The 23,177-nt window shown below is 32.6% G+C and overlaps 1 protein-coding gene across 1 annotated transcript in view; it reads left to right on the forward strand.

Annotated features, from left to right (window-relative positions):
* The first annotated feature begins 22,139 nt into the window (after positions 1-22,139).
* The window catches only part of LOC114336668 (uncharacterized), a 97,846-nt gene continuing 96,808 nt past the window's right edge, over positions 22,140-23,177 (forward strand). Inside the window, exon 1 of the mRNA XM_028287028.2 lies at positions 22,140-22,303. Coding sequence (XP_028142829.2) covers positions 22,287-22,303 — 17 coding nt within the window. The 5' untranslated portion in view covers positions 22,140-22,286. The remainder of the gene's footprint in view (positions 22,304-23,177) is intronic.

Here is a 23,177-nt window from a genome sequence, read left to right on the forward strand (position 1 = left end):
ACTGGGCTCAAACTTGTTTGCTGGGTAGGAATGTTATTTAAGATTTTGGATATATTATGTGAAGGATAACCTATATATGATATTGACCTATATATAACTGCTGCATTGGAATGGTTAGAAAGAGAATTGTAAGCTAGAGATCTATTCATTTTATTCCTTAATTTGTTGAGTATGTTATCAACCAAATTAGGGGAGTAACCATTACTATATATGCAAGTTGTTTGATATTACCTAATTTTGACTTGAAATTTGTATCTGATAATTCTAAACTAAGTAAACGATCGATATAGCAATAAAAACAAGTCATCTTCTGTTGAAAATGATGGTTAGTAGTTAGAAGATCTAGGGATAGTATGATCAGTCTGATTTGTTTTTCTAAAGGCTGAAAAACTTAATTTTTTATCCATTCTAGTTAATGTTAGGTCTAGAAAATTAATACACTTGTTAGACTCCGTTTCTAGAGTGAATTTAATACCTGGATATAAATTATTGAGCGAAACTAAAATATTTTCTGCATCTGAGAAAATGTCCATCTATAATAGCCAACACATCATCCACATACCTATCTGAACCAATATAAGATTTTTTGAAAACATACACCGTATACATATGCCGTTTTGATTTATATAGAAGTGTGTACAAGTCAGTATTTTTCTATTTATAAAGATTTTTCCATATTATTTGCTAAATTTGAAGTAAAACGTGCCAGAAAAGAGTACCTTTGATAAAGTTTGCAGTTTAAGACTCTTTTGTGGCGCGTTTTACTTCAAATTTATCAAATAATATAGAAAAATCTTTCAAAATAAAATTGTAATTTTATTTTCCATTAAAATGAGAACACATTTTTGCGCTAGGTAATATTCATATCAGATCTTTTGTCTGGAATATTGTGTGCGCCACTCATTTTTACCTTGTTTAGCAGTTTTTTATTCTTGTTATATACGTAATACTAAACAAATACTTATTACAAACTGAAAGAAAGATGGCCCTTGCAAAAATGAAATCAAGTTTGATGCCGAAACGGGGAACAAATTAATGCCCAATCCGTGGAATGAAGAGAAAAAGAATTAAAATCAATTAGCATATAGATCACATATAGTTATAGTACCTACACGAAAATATATTTCGACATAATAATCATATATTCGTAGATGCAAATTCGATTAGAAAAAGCAGTGTCATAAAACTATGAAAAAAGTTTCTACTTCTATAATCTACAAATCCGCATTTTGATGGTAATAGTCCGTTACTTAAAAAAAATGCACTTCATCCTTTGTATTATACGATGTTGTAAATTACAAAAATATAATAAAAGAGCAGTAAGGAAGTTATTTTGCTTATATACCGCCAACACTTTCACTTTGGTTATTAGCAAACCAGTTGCGTCACTTAGAAATCCAAGCGTTGTTTGTGTGCCACTGTTATTGCAGATTGTGCCACTGGTTAAAATGGTTCCACATTAAATGCAAATTTGCAGAAAAACGTTTTATTGCACAACTTGCCTAATTTTTAGAGCGTTTTTATTGAATTTTGTGATAAAGATACTTTATATGTATGTATATGCACAATATGCAAATCATAAAATTATATTAGATATTTAAGTAACATTCTATCTATGTATAGCGTATTCAAAAATTTGTATTCACCTTTTACGGGTCGCGCGTATGTGGTATATACGAGGGAAATAGATTTAGTACAATAACTATTACCTAGGTTGCGCTACGTACGGGCCATCTTACTATTCGTACTCCGTTATAATACTAAACGTCGACCTAATCTGTAAACTGCGTAACTCCACTTATCCAAATTTTACAGGAGACACAAAAAACTATCTCTCTAATAATTATGACTGATGCGAATAATACTACGTCTCTCCCATTTTAAAAGATAGGATGGGAATTTGTATATTATGCTTAATAAATATTTAATATTACTTACAACTATTTCTTGAAAATATCACTTTCTAAACAGTGATAGGTCATCGTGTAGTATGACAAACTAGGAAGTTACGTACTTTTCGTACTAAATCTGACGGCAAGGGATGTACGGTGTATACGTAGAAGTAGCTATGTATTTACTCATCTGGTAAAAATATGCACGTACGTTTTTTTTAAACGATAAGTAGGGACTTTTTGAAACATATGTCAGTAATAACTAATTTTCAGAGAATTATGGAGTTACGCAGTTTACAGATAAGATCGACGTAAAGCAACCCGCAACCGATCGATGTTCACATCATAACCTTTCCATTTCGTTATAACTTTTACTTCTCTGTGGGTGGTTCCTTGTCCTTGCATATCGTCAATTTTTGTTTAAAAGACTGTGTTTCCTTTTATTCATTTAGAGAATTCTCCGCTTTCTCGTTTGTTATTATGTTCTAGGATTTCTTGTACTTGTTTTTTCAAAGCCTCTCTTTTTTTTCTTTTGCATATTCTAGTCGGTTGTATTCTGCTTTCGCTATAAATCTCCCTGCTGTTTTTTGTGTTTCTTTGAAGTTGGTTGAGCCTAGCTTGCCTCTTTTCCTCTACTGCAATTCTGCAGTCATTATCATGCCATCCTGCATTTCTTTGCCTTTTGGCTCTTCCGACAGTTACCTCTGCAAACTCCACTATTATTAACATGAACAGAAGCATCCATATTTCTCAAATCTTCTCCATCTCCTTCGTATATTAATATAGTCTTCAGTTTTATCTTTTGCTCTGTTCAATCCACTTAAAAAATAACATTTTGACGTTAATCTTCTTCTTTTCTCCTTTCGTTAGTCTGTGTGGTCTTCTAGTTACAGATTTTACCACCATCAATGACACTTCATTCTAGAGTACATGTCATCATTGACAGTGACAGTAATTTGACACTTCACCGGAAGGCTCTTTACACCTGATCTGTTCGCAAGAAGGTTTCACATGAAGATGTCCTTACACAATTACTTTTTTATTTATAATATAATGTAAAAATCGCTTAACAGCAAAACGAAAGAATGTTTGGGCAGTAATGTTTGTCTTTTAAACTAGTTAATTCTTGCTCATTCCTTTTCTGGTAAGTTTCTTAACTGAGGTGGGCGTTGTCACCACATGCTAAATTCTCATGTTTAATTCTTTATAATATTATATTGTATGTTAGTTCTTGATTCTTGATGTTTGTGTTCCTGTACTTATATGCTGATGATGGCTCTTGTTGAGCCGAAACTCGTCCAATTTTATTAATCTTTTTAATAAAAAACTTTGTGGTACTTCTTCGAGTTTTTTTAGTTTGTTCCATTATTATTATTTTTAATAGTCTCCATTCCTCCTCTGCAGTATCTTCCTCTCTGATTCCGTTGAGTTTTATTTGGAAAGCATTTTGATATTCTCGCCTCTTTGTTGGACTTTTGAATCCTTTAACATTCCATTTTTTAATTTTACTATTTGTCCCTTTTGCCACTGTACCGATTTTCGGCCGTAATTTTGCCCCCACATCTGATAGTTCGCTCCGCGATACGATCTGTTGCTATTAGATATTATCTACTAACTTCTTTTTTATACACGTAACAGTCTAGTCGCAATGAAGAAATAACAGAGTGGTAAAATTAAAAATTTAAAAACTGAAATCTGATGCATTGCTTGTGACACATTCTTGAACTGCACCGTATAATCTCACAGACACAGACGGAAACATCAATTTAAATATAACAATAAAAGTGGCGCAACACTCAGCTCTCTTTTTAAAAGCTTTAAAATGTCAGTTTGTTCTGTTGCATATTCATACAACTAATTCTTTTTTCTAAAATCTGAACTCTTCGGAAACTGTCTTGTAATCCTCGTCAAGATTTTATCAACTTCGTTACGACACTCCTATAAATGATTTATTAGTCCAATATATCGATACGTTTTAGCACATATAAATACCAATAAAATAATTTTTTCTAGAATTAATTGCAATGCTAGGAAATAAACTCTTCGTATTAAGTTTAAAATGTTTATTACGCTCAGTGAATATTTTGCACATGGCAGATTATAGTAAGAAATATGAAATACAACTACGATGGTTTGGTCACGTACAAAGAATGCACGAAGACAGAATCTCAAAACAAGTACACAACTGGAAACCGCAAGGTAGAAGAAGAAGAGGTAGACCGAGGAAATGTTGGCAGGCAGAAATAAACAAAGCCATGGATGAAAGAGGTCTGCAAGTAGATCAATGTGCGGAGAGAGAGAAATGGCGAACGGGTATCGGAAGACGGAGAACGTTGTAAACCGATAATATACAGTACATAGGTGTAATAGATGTATGCTTTTTCTCATGAGCATTTTTCAGTGCGTCACAGTTTTTCGATTTCTTTCTAACGCATTAAATTGTATATGACAGAAAAAAAAGCACGTCGGTGATTACTTTGGTAATTATTCTAGTTCGGTGATTATTCTAGTTGTTGATAGATGGCGCTATAATAGAAAAAATTTATTTACTAATTATATAATATATCTACGAATATAATCTGTACAATTTATAAGACTATACAAATCAAAGAAAATACCATTTTATAAATGCAATAAAGAAAATTGATTTGTTTTTATGCCCAATTGCAAATAAAATTTGACAACTGTCAGATTTAACTAAAATGTCATGTTAGAATAAATGTTATAAATGTATATTATCACGGACTTACCTTTTTTTTGTATCATTTGTGACGCACTGAAAAATCCTCATGAAAAGAACCATATAATATAGATTATGGTAAAATAGTATGTCGCATGTCTACATCTCGATCTAACCCCCTCTTTGTGTCTGATAAGTTATCACTGTATGTATTGTTAATCTTTGCTGAGGTAACTTTTAATGTTTGAAACATTCAGTGGATTTCCAGACACAAAATTCCTATCTAGTTTTTAGTTATTTGATTCTTCTTCTAAAGGTGCATATTTAACTTTGTTATTGACCATATTGACCCATCTTAGTCTATTAACAGCAGCTCGAAATAGATCAGTTGACATTAGACAAGTCCACTTTCTAAAATTGGCCAGCCAGGATATACGTCTACGTCCAGGACCTCTCTTGCCCTCAATATTGCCATGTAGAATCATTTGTAGAAGTCGGTATTTATTATTACGCGTAATGTGACCGAAGTAAGCCATTTTTCTGTTCTTTACGGTGTTAATAATTTCTTTGTCTTTTCTTAGCCTCTGAAGAATAGTTATGTTAGTTGTGTGTTATATATATGAGACCTTCAACATACGTCGGTACCACCACATTTCAAAGGCCTCTAATCGGTTTATGACAACTTCTGTAAGACTCCAGATTTCTATTCCTTAGAGGAGGACACTAAAGACGTAACATCTGAGAATAATTATTATGCATATATTGATACTTAAAAATAAGTTGCAGAGAATCTTTCTAAGACTGTTAAAAGAGCATCTGGTCTTTTCAATACGAGTTTTTTTTTCTCCCTAACTATGACCCCAGGTATCCTTGATATTGCAGCTCAACTAGCATATTTTCTGTGGGTACTCTTTCTAAAGGTGTATTGTTTATTGTAATTTGGGAGTTTATGTTGGTGTTCTTACTAACGATCATTATTTTTTCTTCTCATAATTTAGTTTGAGGCTGTATTTGTTACATTTTATTACATTATCCATCATTTTTTGGAGCAACTGCGCACTATCTGCCAGAAATGCTGTATCATCTGCATATCTAATATTGTTTATAAGTTGTCCATTTACTGTAATACCATCTTCTGATTCGTCTAAGGCCTCTCTAAGGACGTTTTCAGAGTATAATATGTTAAATAGTGCTGCTGATAGTATGCAACCTCGTCTAACTCATTTTTTGATTGTGAAGATTTCGGACAGTTCATTCTCGAATCGAACTGTAGCTTTTTTTTAAGACATAAGTTTGAGATCAGTCTTATATCCTTTCCATCAAGTCCTGATGTTTTAAGCATATGATTAGTTTTCCATGTGGGACTTTATCTAATGCCTTCTCGAAATCAATGAAACCTGCATACATATCGCAGTTGACATTCCTGGCTATCTGTATTAGAACTTGCAAACTGAAAATTCCTTCCCTCGTTCCGAGTCCTGCTCTGAATCCAAATTGAACTTCAGTCAGCTGTTCTTCTAATTTAGTATATATGCGCGAGTGAATGATAGCAAGGAGTACTTGGCTTACCAAACTATTTAATCTATGTCCTTCACATTTCCTAGCGTTGGCTTTTTTTGGAAGTGGAATGAATATTGATAGTAGCCAGTCTTTGGCAAGTACCCAGTCTCATTTATGTCGTTGAATAACTTCGTAACAGCTTTGATTTGGTTTGCCTCTAATAGGTTTAAAATTTCACCATGAACCTTATCAAGTCCTAATCATTTCCCATCCTTAATCCGCTTGATGGCCATATTTACTTCTTCGTTCATTTTTTCTGGGCCGTATGGGTTGTTTATTTCAGATACACTTTTTGGTCTTCTAATTACTCTACTTTTTAAACGCTTTTGGAATACTACTATACTGGACTATATTTCGCGAAATCGGAGATTTTCGTGACTTATGAAAAAACAAATAGCCTCCAGCTCACAAAGATCCGAAATGTGGAGCAAGTTTTAGATGTTGGAATGCTAATTTACATCAAATTCGTGTCATAAATATTACAAAAATGATAAAGAAACAACTAGGGTGTGGAAATAGGCAATAAAGTGACAGGAATGTGATCTTGACGATATTCAATTTAACCAACATGATTTTAGAAATTCATAAAGATTTAATGACTATAATATCAGATAATTATCTATTTTGAAATATTGAAATCACACGAAAACAAACAAATAAGACAAGCTTATGTTTGATAAAAGTAGAACATTAGTTTAAAAGAAGTATGTAAGATTAGCAGATTAGCAGTAATATTTATAAAATATTTAAATAATATTTCTGCCAGGGTTGACTACCTAAATCAAAACAAATATATCTCAGAAGGACTAATTGTGTGATTTTAATGTGCCTTTAGTAGGTAATTTAATCATCATCATCATCATCCAGTCCACTGCATCCAAAGTTGAACAAACCTAGCCAAACATCCCCTAATTTTTTTCAGTTCTGTCGGTCTTGAGCTTCCTTCAAACAATAAACAGCGATTCTTTTAACGTCGTCTCCTTCCAACTATTTTAAAGCATTGACCAGAACTGTCATAAAGAGTTTGGAAGATAATATATAAAAAAAAGAATGTGTGTGTGTACTTTGTACGCACGTAAGAAGTTATACTTCTATTATATGATTTAAACGAAATTAATATACTTTTTATTTATATTTTGTTTAAATATTAAACTAATTTATACTTACTACTTCTCAAACATTTTTATTAGAACAGTGCCAAAAATTAAAATAATAAAAGAATAAAACACACACAAACACATTAAACAAGCCACAAATGATGTCTGAACATTAATTGTCGAAAATTTTTTTAACTAAATACGTATTTTCTGAAAATACAATTATATAATAAATATACTTACAATCATAAAATTTATTAAAAAAAAACAAAAAAGAAAGTTTCTATTGGGACTCGAACCAACGCTGATAAGCGCGGTTGGTATTGGAACTCATTCGCCTTCAATGCTTAGCCACAGACACTATGTCTCATTATTTACGAAGATCGACTAACTAAACGGATTAAACTTGTGATATTTTGATATTTTGAAAATTGATCAAATTATTTTAATTTTGAATTGAAATGATTTAGAATTCAAAAAATACAACAAAACATAGAGTAAGAAAACAATATATTAGGTGAATATTGATAGAAATTTTGATGGTAATCAAATTATATAAATAAAAGTATTACATACTATGTATTTTGGCAGATCAAATAGTTAGGTTTATACCCATGATACATTAACAATTATTACGTACATACCTGTTGCTTTTAAAAACTATTTAAAAGTCACTACAATATTATAAACTTTTTTGTTTCTGTCCTCACAACAATAAAACTAATATATTATACATTTGTTTACCTTTACCTTTACCTCCAAACCACAGCTGTCCTACAGCTGCCATATCGGATAATTTTTGACATGTCATTTGAACATCCAATCAGAACAAAGTTATAATGCGCATGCGCCGGGCTGATAGGTTTTAACATATAAAAATTCACCCTCTATCGCCGGTAAAAAAGTATAACTTCAAAAACTCATACAGAAGTAAAAACTTCAAGTTGTATACTGGTATAAAAATTGTTTATTAAAACTTCATAAAATGTCGTGCAAATCGTTTTCGTAGCACACTATTTAAAGTGGAAACTTCTTGATACATAGTTTACATTTTAAATTTTGTAAAAATATGATGACTACCTGTCGATGTTACAAGATTAAATTAAGAACATGCTTAAAGGGCACCATGCTTCCCTGCTCGAAAAAACTAGGTACTTGCCAGTTCAATGGGCACAGACCAACTAATAAAATAGGAAATAAACTTTCAATATGACAAAGAGTGACATGACAAGACAAGGTAAAGTCAATTTTTGGTTAAGAACTTCAAAAAGTGTAATTTTAATTTTGGACGTAATTAAAATATAATGGTTATTAAAAACTGTTTGAAAATGTAATTAAAATTGTTTAAATTTTTTTTTTAATTAGAATCTATTGTAAAGTCTAAATTAACAACTCTCTATTCTAGAAAAAAACTTTTGGATTGTTGATATATATCCACCTTATATCCAACAATCCCAGTTTTTTCTGGAATAGAGAGTTGCTAATTTAGACTTTACAATAGATTCTATTTTTGAAGTTATACTTCTTTACGGGCGTAATGACGGTGAAATTTTATATGGTAAAACCTAGCGACCGGACGCATGCGCATTATAACTTTGTTCTGATTGGATGTTCAAATGACATGACAAAAATTATCCAATATGGCATCTGTGGCACAGCTGTGGGACTGTGGTTTGGTTATAATGTATGCTTGTTGCGTTTTAAAATTTATAGGAAGAGAAACAACAAACAAAAAGTTAGTTAATGGTTATACTGCCATTTTAAATAGTTTTCATATTATATTTTTGGACTTATTTACATAGAAGAGATGATTGTTGCATGCCAATGTGAAAGCTCATCAAACTGTGACTAGTAAGATATGAGTGCCGCAGATCTCGCTTATTCAAAGCTAAAGAATCTTTCACTGGTAAGTGTTTTATAAATAGTTGATCAAATTTTGTTATGATATTTGAACATAGCCACTTTGCACGACGCAAGTGATTGCGAAATTTATTAGTCGTTATACGGGCTCCGATACCTACCTTGAACCTACCAAAATACATAAGTACCTAGTATGTAATACTTTTATTTACATAATTTGATTACCATCAAAATTTCTATCAATATTCACCTAATATATTGTTTTCTTACTCTATGTTTTGTTGTATTTTTTCAATTCTAAATCATTTCAATTCAAAATCAAAATAATTTGATTTACAAAATTAAAAATGTCAAAAGGTTAATCTGTTTAGTTAGACGATCTTCGCACATAATGACAAGCTGTCTCTGTGGCGAAGTTTTAATGCGAGTGAATCCCAATACAACGCAAATACAAGCCGCGTGGTAAGTTGGTTCGAATCCCAATACAAACTTTTATTTTTTTATTTTTTTTTATACATTTTATGATTGTAAGTATATTTATTATATAATTTTATTTTCAGAAAATATGTATTTAGTTAAAAATTTTTCCGACAATTAATGTTCAGAAATCATTTGTGGCATTTTTAATGTGTTTGTGTGTGTTTTATTTTTTTATTATTTTAATTTTTGGCACTGTTTTAATAAAAATGTTTGAGAAGTAGTAAGTATAAATTAATTTAATATTTAAATAAAATATAAATAAAAAGTATATTTATTAATTTCGTTTATAATCATATAATCATATAATAGAAGTATAACTTCTTACGTGCGTACAAAGTACACACACATTCTTTTTTTTTTAATTTTAAATATAGTCCTGTCGCCAGTGGGGGTACAACGGCCTCCTTAATTCAGATGGACTTACCCAAGTTGTTTTTATTAATTTTGATCCGTAGAACACGAATTTTTTGGGTAACAGTCGTTCCGGATGTCGATAAGATTGTTATAAACAAAGAACTTGAGGACTCACATAACAGCGATTTTTTGCAAAACAAAACATTTTTCTGTATTTTTTGGGTCATTCTAAGCAAAAAATGTTTTTACAAGTTTTTTCGTAGGATGCATAGTTTTCGACATAAACGCGGTTGAACTTTTAAAAAATCGAAAAATTGCAATTTTTGAACCCGAATAACTTTTGATTGAAAAATTAAATACCAATTTTGCTTACCGCATTTGAAAGTTCAATGTTGTTCTGAAGCTATTTCCTTGTGTAATTTTTACAATTTTAACTATTTATAATGGGAAATAAGCCACAATATTATTAAAGAATGATTTTTATTAACGTTTCGACGCCCAAATCGGGTGCCGTTGTCAAAATACAAAATGCTACTGAATTTGAATTTTGTATTTTGTATTTTGACAACGGCACCCGATTTGGGCGTCGAAACGTTAATAAAAATCATTCTTTAATAATATTGTGGCTTATTTCCCATTATAAATAGTTAAAATTAAAAGTTCAAGTCAAATTCTATCGGTTTTGATTACTTTCAGTGCTAAAAATTAATTTTTTTATTGTTAAACAAAGCTATAAACACATTGTGATTGAATGATGTTTTCAATGCATTTCTCATTTGAAATCGAACGAGTAGGCGCGCATACAGACAATTTCTACGTAGATTACATACATTAAAACGAATGCATTGGGCACGGGAAACACTATGTGTTTATGGCTTTGTTTAACAAATAAAAATTTAATTTTTAGCAATGCAAATAATAATCAAATCCGATAGAATTTGACTTGTACTTTCAAATGCAGTATGCAGAATTGCTATTTTATTTTTTAGTCAAAAGTTATTCGGGTTCAAAAATTGCACTTTTTCGATTTTTTGAAAGTTCAACCGCGTTTATCTCGAAATCTATGCATCTTACGAGAAAACTTGTAAGACCATTTTTTGCCGAGAATCACCCAAAAAATACAAAAAAATGTTTTGTTTTGAGAAAGATCGCTGTTATGTAATTCCTCAAGTTTTTTTTTATAACAATCTTATCGACATCCGGATCAACTGTTACCCAAAAAAATCGTGTTCTCCGGGTCAAAATACATGAAAAAAACTTGGGTAAGTCCATCTGAATTAAGGAGGCCGTTGTACCCCTCCTGGCGACATGACTAACAATTTTAATTACATTTTCAAACAGTTTTTAATAACCTTTACATTTTAATTAAATCCAAAATTAAAATTACACTTTTTGAAGTTCTTAACCAAAAATTGACTTTCCTTGTCTTGTCATGTCACTCTTTGTCTTATTGAAAGTCCATTTCCTATTTTATTAGTTGGTCTGTGCCCATTGAACTGGCAAGTACCTAGTTTTTCGAGCAGGGAAGCATGGTGCCCTTTAAGCATGTTTTTAATTTAATCTTGTAACATCGACTGGTAGTCATCGTATTTTTACAAAATTTAAAATATAAACCATGTATCATGAAGTTACCACTTTAAATAGTGTGCTAGAATGTAAAATTATTTTGCAGAATGTAAATATTGTCCACATGTTTTTCTTATTAACAGTCACAATTTTAACCTTTTGCCTTAATCTAACGTGGAAACACTTCATTCTAGGCACTGAAGATGTTCTGAATTAGAACGAAAACGTTTTGCACGACATTTTATGAAGTTTTAATAAACAATTTTTATACCAGTATACAACTTGAAGTTTTTACTTCTGTATGAGTTTTTTTTAACTATGGTATACAGCCAACTATTGGGATTTTCCCATTCATTTTATAACATATTATCTTCCTTTCTGAATCCTCCTTTTGATTTGTCCATTGTTGAACATAGATCCCCTCTAGATATATCTGTTTCTTTTTAACGCCTCTACTATCCAATTCGTCACAATTATTTGGACATCATCGGTCCATCGCGTTGGGGTCTTCACCTCTTTTCCTTGTCTTCTCGTGGTTTCCATCTCCATTTTTGCCTTGAAATACGCTCATTGATGGTTTCCAGTCAGGTTCGTCTAGGAATTTTCCCGGTTTTTAGTCTATTTTTCAAGATTATTCCAAGCCTTGTTCCAAATGGAAACCTGTATCAGGCAGACCACGAGGAAGACTCAAAACTATATGGGAGGACCAGATAGTCGAGGACCTTAAGAAGATGGGAGTCAGAGAATGGGTAACTATAAGTAAAAACAGGAACGAATGGAGAAAATTGTAGAAGATGCCAAGTCACACAACCAATTATTGTAAAACCAAAATGTTAATGCGGATTGATTCACCGCGACAAACGAATCGGAAGAGCCGAAAGAGGGCGGCAATCACTCCGCTAGGAGTGTGGATGCCATGATGATTCCAAGCCTTGATATCTCCATTTTACGTTGTGTTGTTTTCAATTTTTCCGCCGATTTTTTGTGAAAGTTAGGATTTTTGCTCCGTTTAACAAGACTGGTACAACGCACTGGTTGAAATTTTTCCTTTTAAAATTGATTGGAAGATTTGTTTTACACACGTTTCTTTTACACATTTTTCCGAATCCAGCCCAACCTAAACTTACTCTTCTGAATAGCTCACATATTTGGTTGTCTCGCGTTAATCTTATTTCGTGGCCCAAATAGACGTATCTTCGATTTCTATAACCTCATAGAGACGAGATTCGTTATTACGTGTTACTTACTGTAGTTGCTGTAGCACAACACTACAACACTGGCTTCCCGCTTCTCCTAAGTTGTTTTTTATGAGTACAATGTCAAACACGTATAGAAGATGATTTGGATTTTGTGCATTCATGTTAATACTGTTTGAGCCCCACTATTTAAATGCTTACTACATGACTGTTATTTTAACGGCAAAATATCTCCCTGTCGCACGCCTTTGCAAATTTTTATCTTCTTATGCATTCAATAAAGGTTAACAGTTGTATATGTATATGCCAACATAATTTAAAAACAATATCTCCAAAGTCGCCTATTCCCAAAAAAAATTTCTTGCATATGTTGCCTCTCACTGTATAGGCCTAGACCCCGCGTACAAAAAAAGTTTGTTAATAACAAGCTGAAAATTTGTTAATAGTTTAACGGTGTCTAGTCGGACAAACTTTTATGTATGGGAACACTGGAACAGATAAAGTTTTAATTGTGGAATGTGTCATTCTGACAAGTTTCTGATTGTGAAAACTAGCAGTTTGTTTTTTAAGTTTAATCAATAGCAAACTTTATACAACATATGAGTCTGACACGAAGAACATATCAAACGGCAGCAATTACATATATTATTGTTAAATAGCAGTCTCACTTTTGCATAAGATTTTAATGAAAGGGTAACAAATCAATTGGAAGTTCTGTCCGACAAAATACATGAGACGTTCGAACCCTGTAACCCGTGCCTCAGTTGAAACCTCCCCTGTTCCAGTGTTCCCGTACGTCAAAGTTTGTCCGACTAGACACCGTTAAGCTATTAACAAATTTTCAGCTTGCTATTAATAAACTTTTTTGGTGCGCAGGATCCAGGCCTACGTTTTTCGTATTATGAATGAACGATTTTTATTATCAATGTTTACTTCCTCCCCATTTAAACCACCATACACTGTCAAAACTGAAAAAAAAAACATACAAAATGCAAGTGTTCGGATTTATTGACAAGGAGTGTATTATGTATTATTTCTCAAATAATATTTGATTACGTAGGGTATTTCTTATTTTACTACTCTATACAAAAAACTGAACATTTATTGTTTTCGATGACACCCACAAAATTTATGTATTATTTTATTATCCTTCATAATTAAGTCTTTCGTAACACTTTCCCGTGAAGAATTTCCAAATTTATGTATAATTCTTTTCAAACGAGATAAGTATTTTGTCCACTACCGAAATTTAAATTTATTTATAATTTACTTAATCCATAGAGAATATCTATATAATAGCTAAATTAAAATAATCAGCCAATTCGTAGGATTTTCAAAACTTTTACTCTCTTTATGATACGGGGACAAATCAAGTGAATATTTGTTTATTATGTTTATACAGGCAGGGGTAAAAATCCACAATAAATTCATTTGTTCTATAATAGGCTACGTTGGAGACAAATCCCGAAACAAGTTTTCTATTTCTTCTTCTTATACTTGCTGTAGATCTGCCGATCTATTAATTCCTACGTTGAAGTATTTCTTGAGAGGTAGAATTCCAGCTATCTCTACATCTTGTTAGTTCCGTCCCCGGTGGACGCTTGTCAGCTGGTTTTGCTTCTAGCGCAATTCTTGGTAGTCTGTGCTCCTCCATTCTTTTAACCAGAGTGAACCAATCTCTTCGTCTTTTCCTACCCCATCTTACTACATTTTGCCCGCCACATTGTTCCCTGATGAAGATATTTCTTATTATATCCCTTCTTATCTTCCCTGCAATTGCTCCTAGTGTTTTCATTTCGGCTTTTCGTAGCATGCTTTTGGTTTTATTGGTGTCTTCTGTTGATTCAATACCATAGGTCAGCAACAGGTCTAATGCAAGTTTTATAAATTCTAACTTTGCTGCCCATTCTCATATATAAGCTTTCCAGAACACATCTTGTTGAAGTTATACTTCTTTACGCGCGATATGAGGGTGAATTTTTATATGTTAAAACCTACGATCCGGGCGCATGCGCATTATAACTTTGTTCTGATTGGATGTTCAAATGACATGTCAAAAATTATCCAATATGGCAGCTGTGGTTTGGACGGTTGACGGTTTGGTTATGTATGGTTGTTGCGTTTTAAAATTTGTGGGAAGAGAAACAACAAAGGTTAGTTAATAGTTATACTGCCTTTTTAAATAGTTGTCATATTATATTTTTGAAGTTATACTTCAAAATGTTTTAATTTATGTATGTATCAGTCCAGAAAAGGTGTGGAAAGAATATATTAGTGTTTTTAAATATATTTTTCTACAAACGTGTTAAAAATGCAATTTTTAGCACTCCATAGTAGCGTTAAAAATGCTACTTTAAGGCACTAGTGCTTTAAAAATTTTAAGGCACTGCAGTTAAAAGTGAATTGTCAAATTGTGAAACGTCAAAATATTTATATTTCATTTATTAACATTAATATTATTAATACAACTTGCGCAATTTGAAAAAGGTGGTTTAAAAGGTTTTTTATTATAATTTTGTGTCTTTGGATTTGTCTTCCTTGGGCGTAAAATAATAAACATCTATTTTTATATTTCACTTGTCACCGCGATGTATAATTATGTATATCCGAAAGGTAAGTAGCATGCGGCTTGATGGCCTTGTTGGTAGAGCATTGGACCAGAGATCAAAAAATCGCGAGATTGCGGGTTCAAATCCCGGATGATTCATACTTTTTTCTTTTTTTTTAATATGTGGCATTGTTAAGTTTTGGTTCATTTTTGGTAATTATTGTTAATTTTTTGTATTGTAACTGTTAAGTAATTATATTTATTTTGTTGAAATTAGATTATAATAGAAGTATAACTTCTTACGTGCGTACAAAGTACACACACATTCTTTTTTTATTTGTCCTCTTAATCACTTGCACTGCAGGGTTCGCTCAAGACGAGCAAGACGCGCGAACTTCAAGACGTGACTTCGATCGACCCATGTACCGACAGCCTAAGAAGTGAGGAAATTCGAGCGAGATGTGGTATAGAGGAAATAAACATATGGACCAAAAGAAGAAAAATAGAATGGAATCAATACATAGAACGAATGACAGAAAATATAATAGTACAAAATAGTGTAGCGTTTGGAAAAACTCCAACCATACATTTTATAACCTATCTTAAGAAAAATATCTATTTTTCCAATTTATTTTATGAAGTAATTTACCATAAAAATTCTGAACCGCCCCTGCTTCTGAGTATTACAAAATATTACACAATGTTTGGAAAGTACCTGTTTCCCCTTGAAAAATTATTGGACTCGTCCCAAATTTGTAGAGTTGCATCATTAAGGGCGAATTTAGCTTGCAATTACGCGGCAAGTACGCAGAAAAATTCTCGAAGGTTAGGTACCCCGCCGAAGAGAATCAGTTCCACACGAAAATCTGCTGGTGTTACATCGACCCAGCGGTGGAGCTCATAGAGAAGCCACCATATTGCCGGCATCAATAAGATATTATCGCCATGTGAAACAAAGTGAAGAGTTTGTAATTTGTTCCGTGACCATTGAAGAGTATTTGTAGAAAGTTTCAATCCCTAATTTTGGGTTTTTGAAGTCAAAAACTGTTCCTGTTTCCGTGTTAAAGTCCCGATGAGATGCCTGATTTGGTCTCAATAGTCTCGTTCCTGTTTTGTCCTGTCCCATTTTAGAAGCCCTGTGTTCAAGTTTCCAGTTTCCCGTTCCAGTGAAAGTGAAGCCCCTTTGTATTATTGAATGCCTGCCAGGCCCACTGTTGGATGAAGGGTTCGTCTGTTTTGTTTCAAGTGTGACAATGAGATTTTCTTTTAAAAAGGTACAGCACTATTTTGATTGTAAATTAAAAGTGATTAAATTCCAAGGGGATATTAGAAGTTGGTAAAATTTTTTTATAAAAATATTTTGCTTTCACAATGGTAATTTTTGGCAGTGACATTTGACAGCAGAATAACAAATGAAATATGTAGGTCAAATCTTATTTTGACATATACTGCCCGGTAAAGTTGAAGATTTTTTTGTATTGAAGTCATGTAAGAAAATTTGTAGTTGTTCATATTTTAACCTGTAGTAAAGTCATTCATTTCCTGTTTAAAAATTTTTGTTTTAAAAAAATAAAGTTTGAGGCTCGAAAATAAATGTTTTTGAAAATGTACCTATTTTTATTTTGTATAACCCTTTGGAAAGTTATTAACCAGATTTCTAATGCAACTGTAGTAGAAGAGTAAGTTTTAGAGTAGAGAAAAAAAGGAATATGGCATAGAAGCCAATATTGATGATAAAGTAGCCCGATTAAACCCAACAGAGGAATCTCCGATGAATGTGTCCCCAATTGGTACCCGTAAGTACCCAGTAATGAACCGGAGGATTTATTTCAAACGTCGTCCATTTTTAAATAGTAGAAAAATCCTCCAGTCTGTGCAATAAGTATCCTTTGCTTATTTGGTTATGGTAGTTACTCTTCTTTCTCTCACCCCCCTAACGATTCCACGACCGGTCACCAACAAAACCTGAGCTGCCGTCTCGCAAAGAAGTTTATGTGCCTGCTCTTTCTACTTTAGCCCCATTTCGACCCCCCAGTAATCTTGTAGTTAGTCTTATCCCTGATCCCATCTGAGCAGACATGTAAAACGCTTCAATAGAAAGAGACAAATCGCGAAATGGAAGAAGATCATTGGGACGACCGAGGAAAAGATGGTCAGATAACGTCAATTGAGACTAAAAACCGAAGTAAAACAGGCATGAGCCTATTTGTAAAGTAGGAGGAAGAAGAAGAAAAATCTTTACGATAATGATCTCAGCTTGGACGTTTTTACCTAGAATTTGCCATATTTATTATCTGAAAAAATAAATAGCACCAGTCGTATGCAAATCTAAAATTAATTTTTATAGTCTGAGTCAAGCATCAGTTTAACCTATCTACCTACAATCAACATTCTAATATGACTCTCCTCGGTAATTTTGGACGTGTGGTCCATAAATCTAGACAGGCAGAAGCCAGGCATGCGCTACCATTTGCATAAAATTTCAACATGTTTAATTAACTACTATTGATTTATCGTACATTGTTGTGGAATTTCTTTAAAATTAATTCATTAAAATATCTATTATCTGGTTTTTGGAGAATGAGTTAATATATTCGTGGTTCTACTAACGCATATAATGCGTGTAGGTACCGCTTTCTCTCGCCCAATCGAAATCCTCAAAAAGGCTTTGGAACATTTTAATTTTTACGTTTTCATCTAACTTATCTAAATCTAAATAATTTTCATCACACGTTTAACCTTCCTTATTTGTACAATTACTTGCCATGTCTGTGTTATATTAATTCAAAAATATTGTTTTAGCGATACTTCTTATCCTCCACATACTTTTTCATATTTATGTAAGCCTCCCTTAGTGTTTAAATTATGATGGTTGTTTTTGAATCCATTCATGACTAACCATTCGCTTGGTATGACACGGACGCCTATGACCGGTACTAGAAATTCACAATTGATAAAATCGATTCATTTCTGGAACAGAAATAAACGTACCAGTTTTCGTTTTTCTAAACAGTTTTTTTTAATATTTTTTTAAATAAAAAAAATTCAAATCGATTTTTCTAGAAAACGGCGTATCCTATCGACTTAAAGCAAGAGCCCCTTTTAATACTAGAATACTGCAGAATTTAATAATCAGTGTCAAAAATGCTTAAAAGTTAAAGACAGAAACGTTATACGATAAAATATCCGTTTCCCTACCCAAATCGGACGCCTATGACCGGTACTAAAAATATTGACAATTATTGATGGTATCGATTTATCTCTGGAAGATAAATAGGTGTACCAGTTTTCGTTTTTCTAAGTAGAAGCGTTCTAGAGCTATTTTAAAAAAACTAATTAAAAGTCGCCATCTTTAAAGAGCTCTACTTTCCTTAGGAATCATTTTCGGACTAGGTAATTTGGGTTAAATTGTCTTAAAATTATCTGAGGAATCTCCGGTCCTCGTTTGTTAAGAGACTTTCTGGACACCCTGTATAATATAATAGGTACATACCCTACTATAACCAATAAATTGTAAAAATTATTGATTTTATTAGGAATTACTTTTATTGCGTTAACTTAGATAAAAATATGATCTAATCACATAAAATAAAGACGTTACAGTTTGGTATTAGATTTGAATGGTGTTTTTTAAGTATACTTGACATGGCATGACTCAGAAAATTGTAGTGATATGAATATGTTTGTATAACACCCTGCAATAATTTTACAGACTTAAAATATTTTATTTTTATATGTATACGAAATAACTATACAACCATCTTGCTTCTTTGTAAATAGATTTATATTAAGATTCTTGAGATATGTGCAAAATGACATGACTCAGAAAATCGTGTAATTTTCCACGAATTTTCTTACACATGTTTTAACCATGTATAGTAAAAAAGGTGTACCTAAACATCCTACCATTTTAAATAATGTCTATTTACATTATTTATTTTATAATAAAATGTATTTGATGACTCAGAAAATCACGGAACCTGGGTGAAAATTTTCCACAGAATTTTCCAAGGCACAACTGCAGTTAAACATTAGGAGACGTCATGCCAATATTTTTTTTGGTAATTTTGAAATAAATATGTTTAATTTATTAAGTTGGCAGGACTCAGAAATTTATGAAAATTTCATTATTTTCATTACATGTTTGTATATGCATATACTACCTTAGCCCTTTTGCAACCCTCCTGCCCAAAAAATTTTCTTCATAAAATCGGTAGGATCCTGTCATTCTATGGATATAACAGGACTCAGAAATTCATCGCAACTCCTCATTTTTTTTCATGGAAAATCTAATTTTCACAGGAAAATTTCAGGGGACACCTGTGGCTTTTTCCACAAAACGTAGGTACCTTTTCTAACTTTCCAGTATTGCAAAGGGCAGGACTCAGAAAATCGTGATTGAATTTCTGTCAATATCTCCGGGTTTACCAGTGCCTAAAATCATTTAAGGAGGCTGCATAACAACTGCAAATAATATGCACATTATAAAACCTATGACACGGAAATAATTTTACGATTGAAAAATGATGCTCTCATCGATTACAATTAAAAGCTAAATAATTGGCGCCTACCCACAATCACCTTCTATATCAAAATAAACACCAGTTGGCTAGGTCACGCGTGATAAAATATTATTATATGGTCCGAGAGCTGTTAGACATTTTTGGATAAGTATTTTAGTCAATCTGAAGATTTTCCTCAAAAATCCACCCCAAAGTTAAAAAAAGGTAAAAATTTTTATTACAAAAAATATCTTTGAGATGACTTTAAAGTAAATTTAAATCTTCTTCTTCTTTTTCTTCTAATGGCGCTACAACCCTTTGTGAGTCTTGGCCTGCATAACAATCTTCTTCCATTCTGCTCTGTCGGATACTTTTCGCCACTACCTGATTTTCATGGTTTTAAGATCCCCCTCTACGCCGTCTATCCATCTTTTACGGGGCCTTCCTTTCGTTCTATTTCCTACGGGCTTTCAGGTATAGATTACTTTTACAGCTCGATTATCTGGCATTCTTTCTAAGTGACCAAGCCAGTTTAGTCTTTGTGACTTTACAAATCTAACAATATCTGCGTTAGTTCATCTAGCTCGTGGTTCACTTTAATTCTCCACGAACCATCGCTGCAATGGGTTGGTCCAAATATCTTCCCCTTGTATGTTGCGCTCAACAAGATTCTCAGTTGATTTTAATCAGTGGTTGAGAGGGTCCACGTTTCACATCCATATATGACCACTGGTCTAATTAGTATTTTGTAAATTCTAAGCTTAGACTCAAGATTAAGTAACTTACTTTTCATTAAGTCTTTGTAAAAAAGGTGCATAAAAGCACCTATTACCGCTAAGAATCCGTGCTTGTATTTCTTGATTGGTGTTGCTGTTGTCATTTATTATTGAGCCTAGGTAGGGAAAAGTGGATGCATATTCGTAGGTATGGTTGTCTACCTTCAGATTCTCATGTTGATTCTATTTTGTGCAGTCCATATATTTTGTTTTACTTTCATTTATATATAGACCAAACGTAGCAGCTTCCCGTTTCAGCTCTATAGCTTTTTCCCTTAATACCCTTTTGTTGCGGCTAATTATGGCAAGGTCATCTGGATACGCGCATATTTGCATAGATCTTGTGTTAATACAGCTGTTCATATCCTCTGAAGTTCAGATGCTCCACCTGAAAATAATCCTGGGACATCTTGCTGAGGTTATATCCCTCGAAAATTGCCTGGCTTGTTATTTTCTTTATATTTGAATATTTAAATTTACTTTAAAGTCACCTCAAAGATATTTTTTGTAATAACAATTTTTACCCGGTTTTTAATTTTGGTGGGGATTTTTGGGGAAAACGAGCTCTACCCTCCTGCCAGAGCGGCATTTTTTATTAGGCTATTATGAAAGAGTTATCTGAAAAATTTTCAAATTGCTTAAAATACGTATAGGCGAAGCAACAAAGCATTAAACCTAGGATTTTTGTGCAGTAAGTTGAATCGCCATGCAACTTTTTTGCAGCCGATTCGGGAGGGTGTCAGGAAATATTGTGAACTAAATTGATCTTTGGGAGATAAAAATTGCATTTTGGGCATAAAAAAAAATGCATTTTCAAAGTGCATTTCGAAGAGATGGGACATAAAAAATTTAGAATTCGGGAGATATTGACGAAAATGAGTTCAATTTTTATACGCGGTGATTTTGAGGTCGCTGAGCTTGAATTTCATGGCGGCGATGGTCTCTAAGTTACTTAGTGCTCAGGGTGTGGACCCCCAAAACCCCATTAATGGATATTGACTGATTTTGATTGGTTATAACATAAAACCCTAGGCGACGAGTTCCACCATGTGCACCAGGTACCTCGGAGTCCATCGCCGTCATAAAATTCTTGCTCAGCGACTTCCAAAACCCCCCGAGTAATGGTTACTGACTGATTTTGAATGATTGCAAGATAAAACTCCAGGCGACGAGTTCCACCCTGGACCCACGTACATCAGAGACCGTAGCCGTCATGAAATTCGTGTTCAGCGACCCACACAACCCCCCGAGTTTAAAAATTGATCTCATTTCCGTCAATATTTCCCGAGTTCTAAATTTTTCATTTACAATCTCTTCGAGATGCACTTTAAAAATGCATTTTTCTTATGCACAAAATGCAATTTTTATCTCCCGGAGATCAATTTAGTTCACACAAAATGTTAGTTCACACAAAATTGCCTGCCACTCTCTCGAATCGAATGCAAAAAGTTACATGATGATTCATCTTACTGCACAAAATTCCTAGGTTTTGGGCTTTTTAGTGCTTCGTTGATTCGCCTACTACCCAAAAATGTCTAACAGCTCTCGTGCTATTAGTAATATCACTACTCCTACACTACTTTTTTCCTTTCGTTGATGCCTTAAGTATTTGGCGATAGTCCGCAAGAAGAATAGTTGCAACGGTCGCTGACGAAGATTCACCAGGTGGATTAGATCTCCGCGGATGCGTGCGTGCACTACTAAGAATAACGATTTATGCATGTGGGTATGTTCTATGTTGTGCGGAAAGTGCGAATTAATTTGAATTTGTCACAATGGAATATATTTTTAAGTAAGTTTTTAGATTATATTCTTTATATTCTTTTATTATACTTCTTTTACTTTTCTGAATTGAAAAGAAAACAATATTTTAATATTAAAAAAAACTATTATATTTTTGTGCGAAAAGTGCGAATTAATTTGATTTTGTCACAATGGAATATATTTTTAAGTAAGTTTTTAGATTATATTCTTTATATTCTTTTATTATACTTCTTTTACTTTTCTGAATTGAAAAGAAAACAATTTTTTAATATTAAAAAAAAACTATTATATTTTTTTGCGAAAAGTGCGAAATAATTTAAATTTGTCACAATGGAATATATTTTTAAGTAAATTTTTAGATACATTCTTTTTAGTTTTTTATTATAGGACGACTTTTACTTTTCTAAATTAAAAAAATAGTATATTAAAGTATAAGTGGATATTGAGGTCTTTAAAACATGCGCAATTTTTCGAGTACAACGGCACAGCTGGAGTGCTCGAAATATAGTAAGAGCTATTTTTTATTGGTACATTTCGAAATCATTATTAAAAGAAATTGAAATAAGTGCTAATGATTTAACACTATAAAACCGATGGGGCCAATTTGGCCCCTGTTGCGATTTAAAGTTATTGTAGTTTTTTATTTGAGGCAATAATATTTTCATATTTTATGACTTTTAATATTCTGATACAAAGCCTTATTTAAAACAAAAAAATATTGTTTACTAAATTTATTTAATGGTTTTTCTAACAAATCTACCATAGAAGTCTAAAGGGGCCAAATTGGCCCCGTGTAAGTTATTATCGAGTTCTGGTAAATTCGACGATCCTTTCTTTCAAATTCCTGTAAAATGGGTAAAATTATATTTATGTATGTTTATTGTAAATGGTTACCCTTATAC

This window comes from Diabrotica virgifera, chromosome 8 (assembly GCF_917563875.1).
Source record: "Diabrotica virgifera virgifera chromosome 8, PGI_DIABVI_V3a".
In the NCBI taxonomy this organism is placed as follows: domain Eukaryota; kingdom Metazoa; phylum Arthropoda; class Insecta; order Coleoptera; family Chrysomelidae; genus Diabrotica; species Diabrotica virgifera.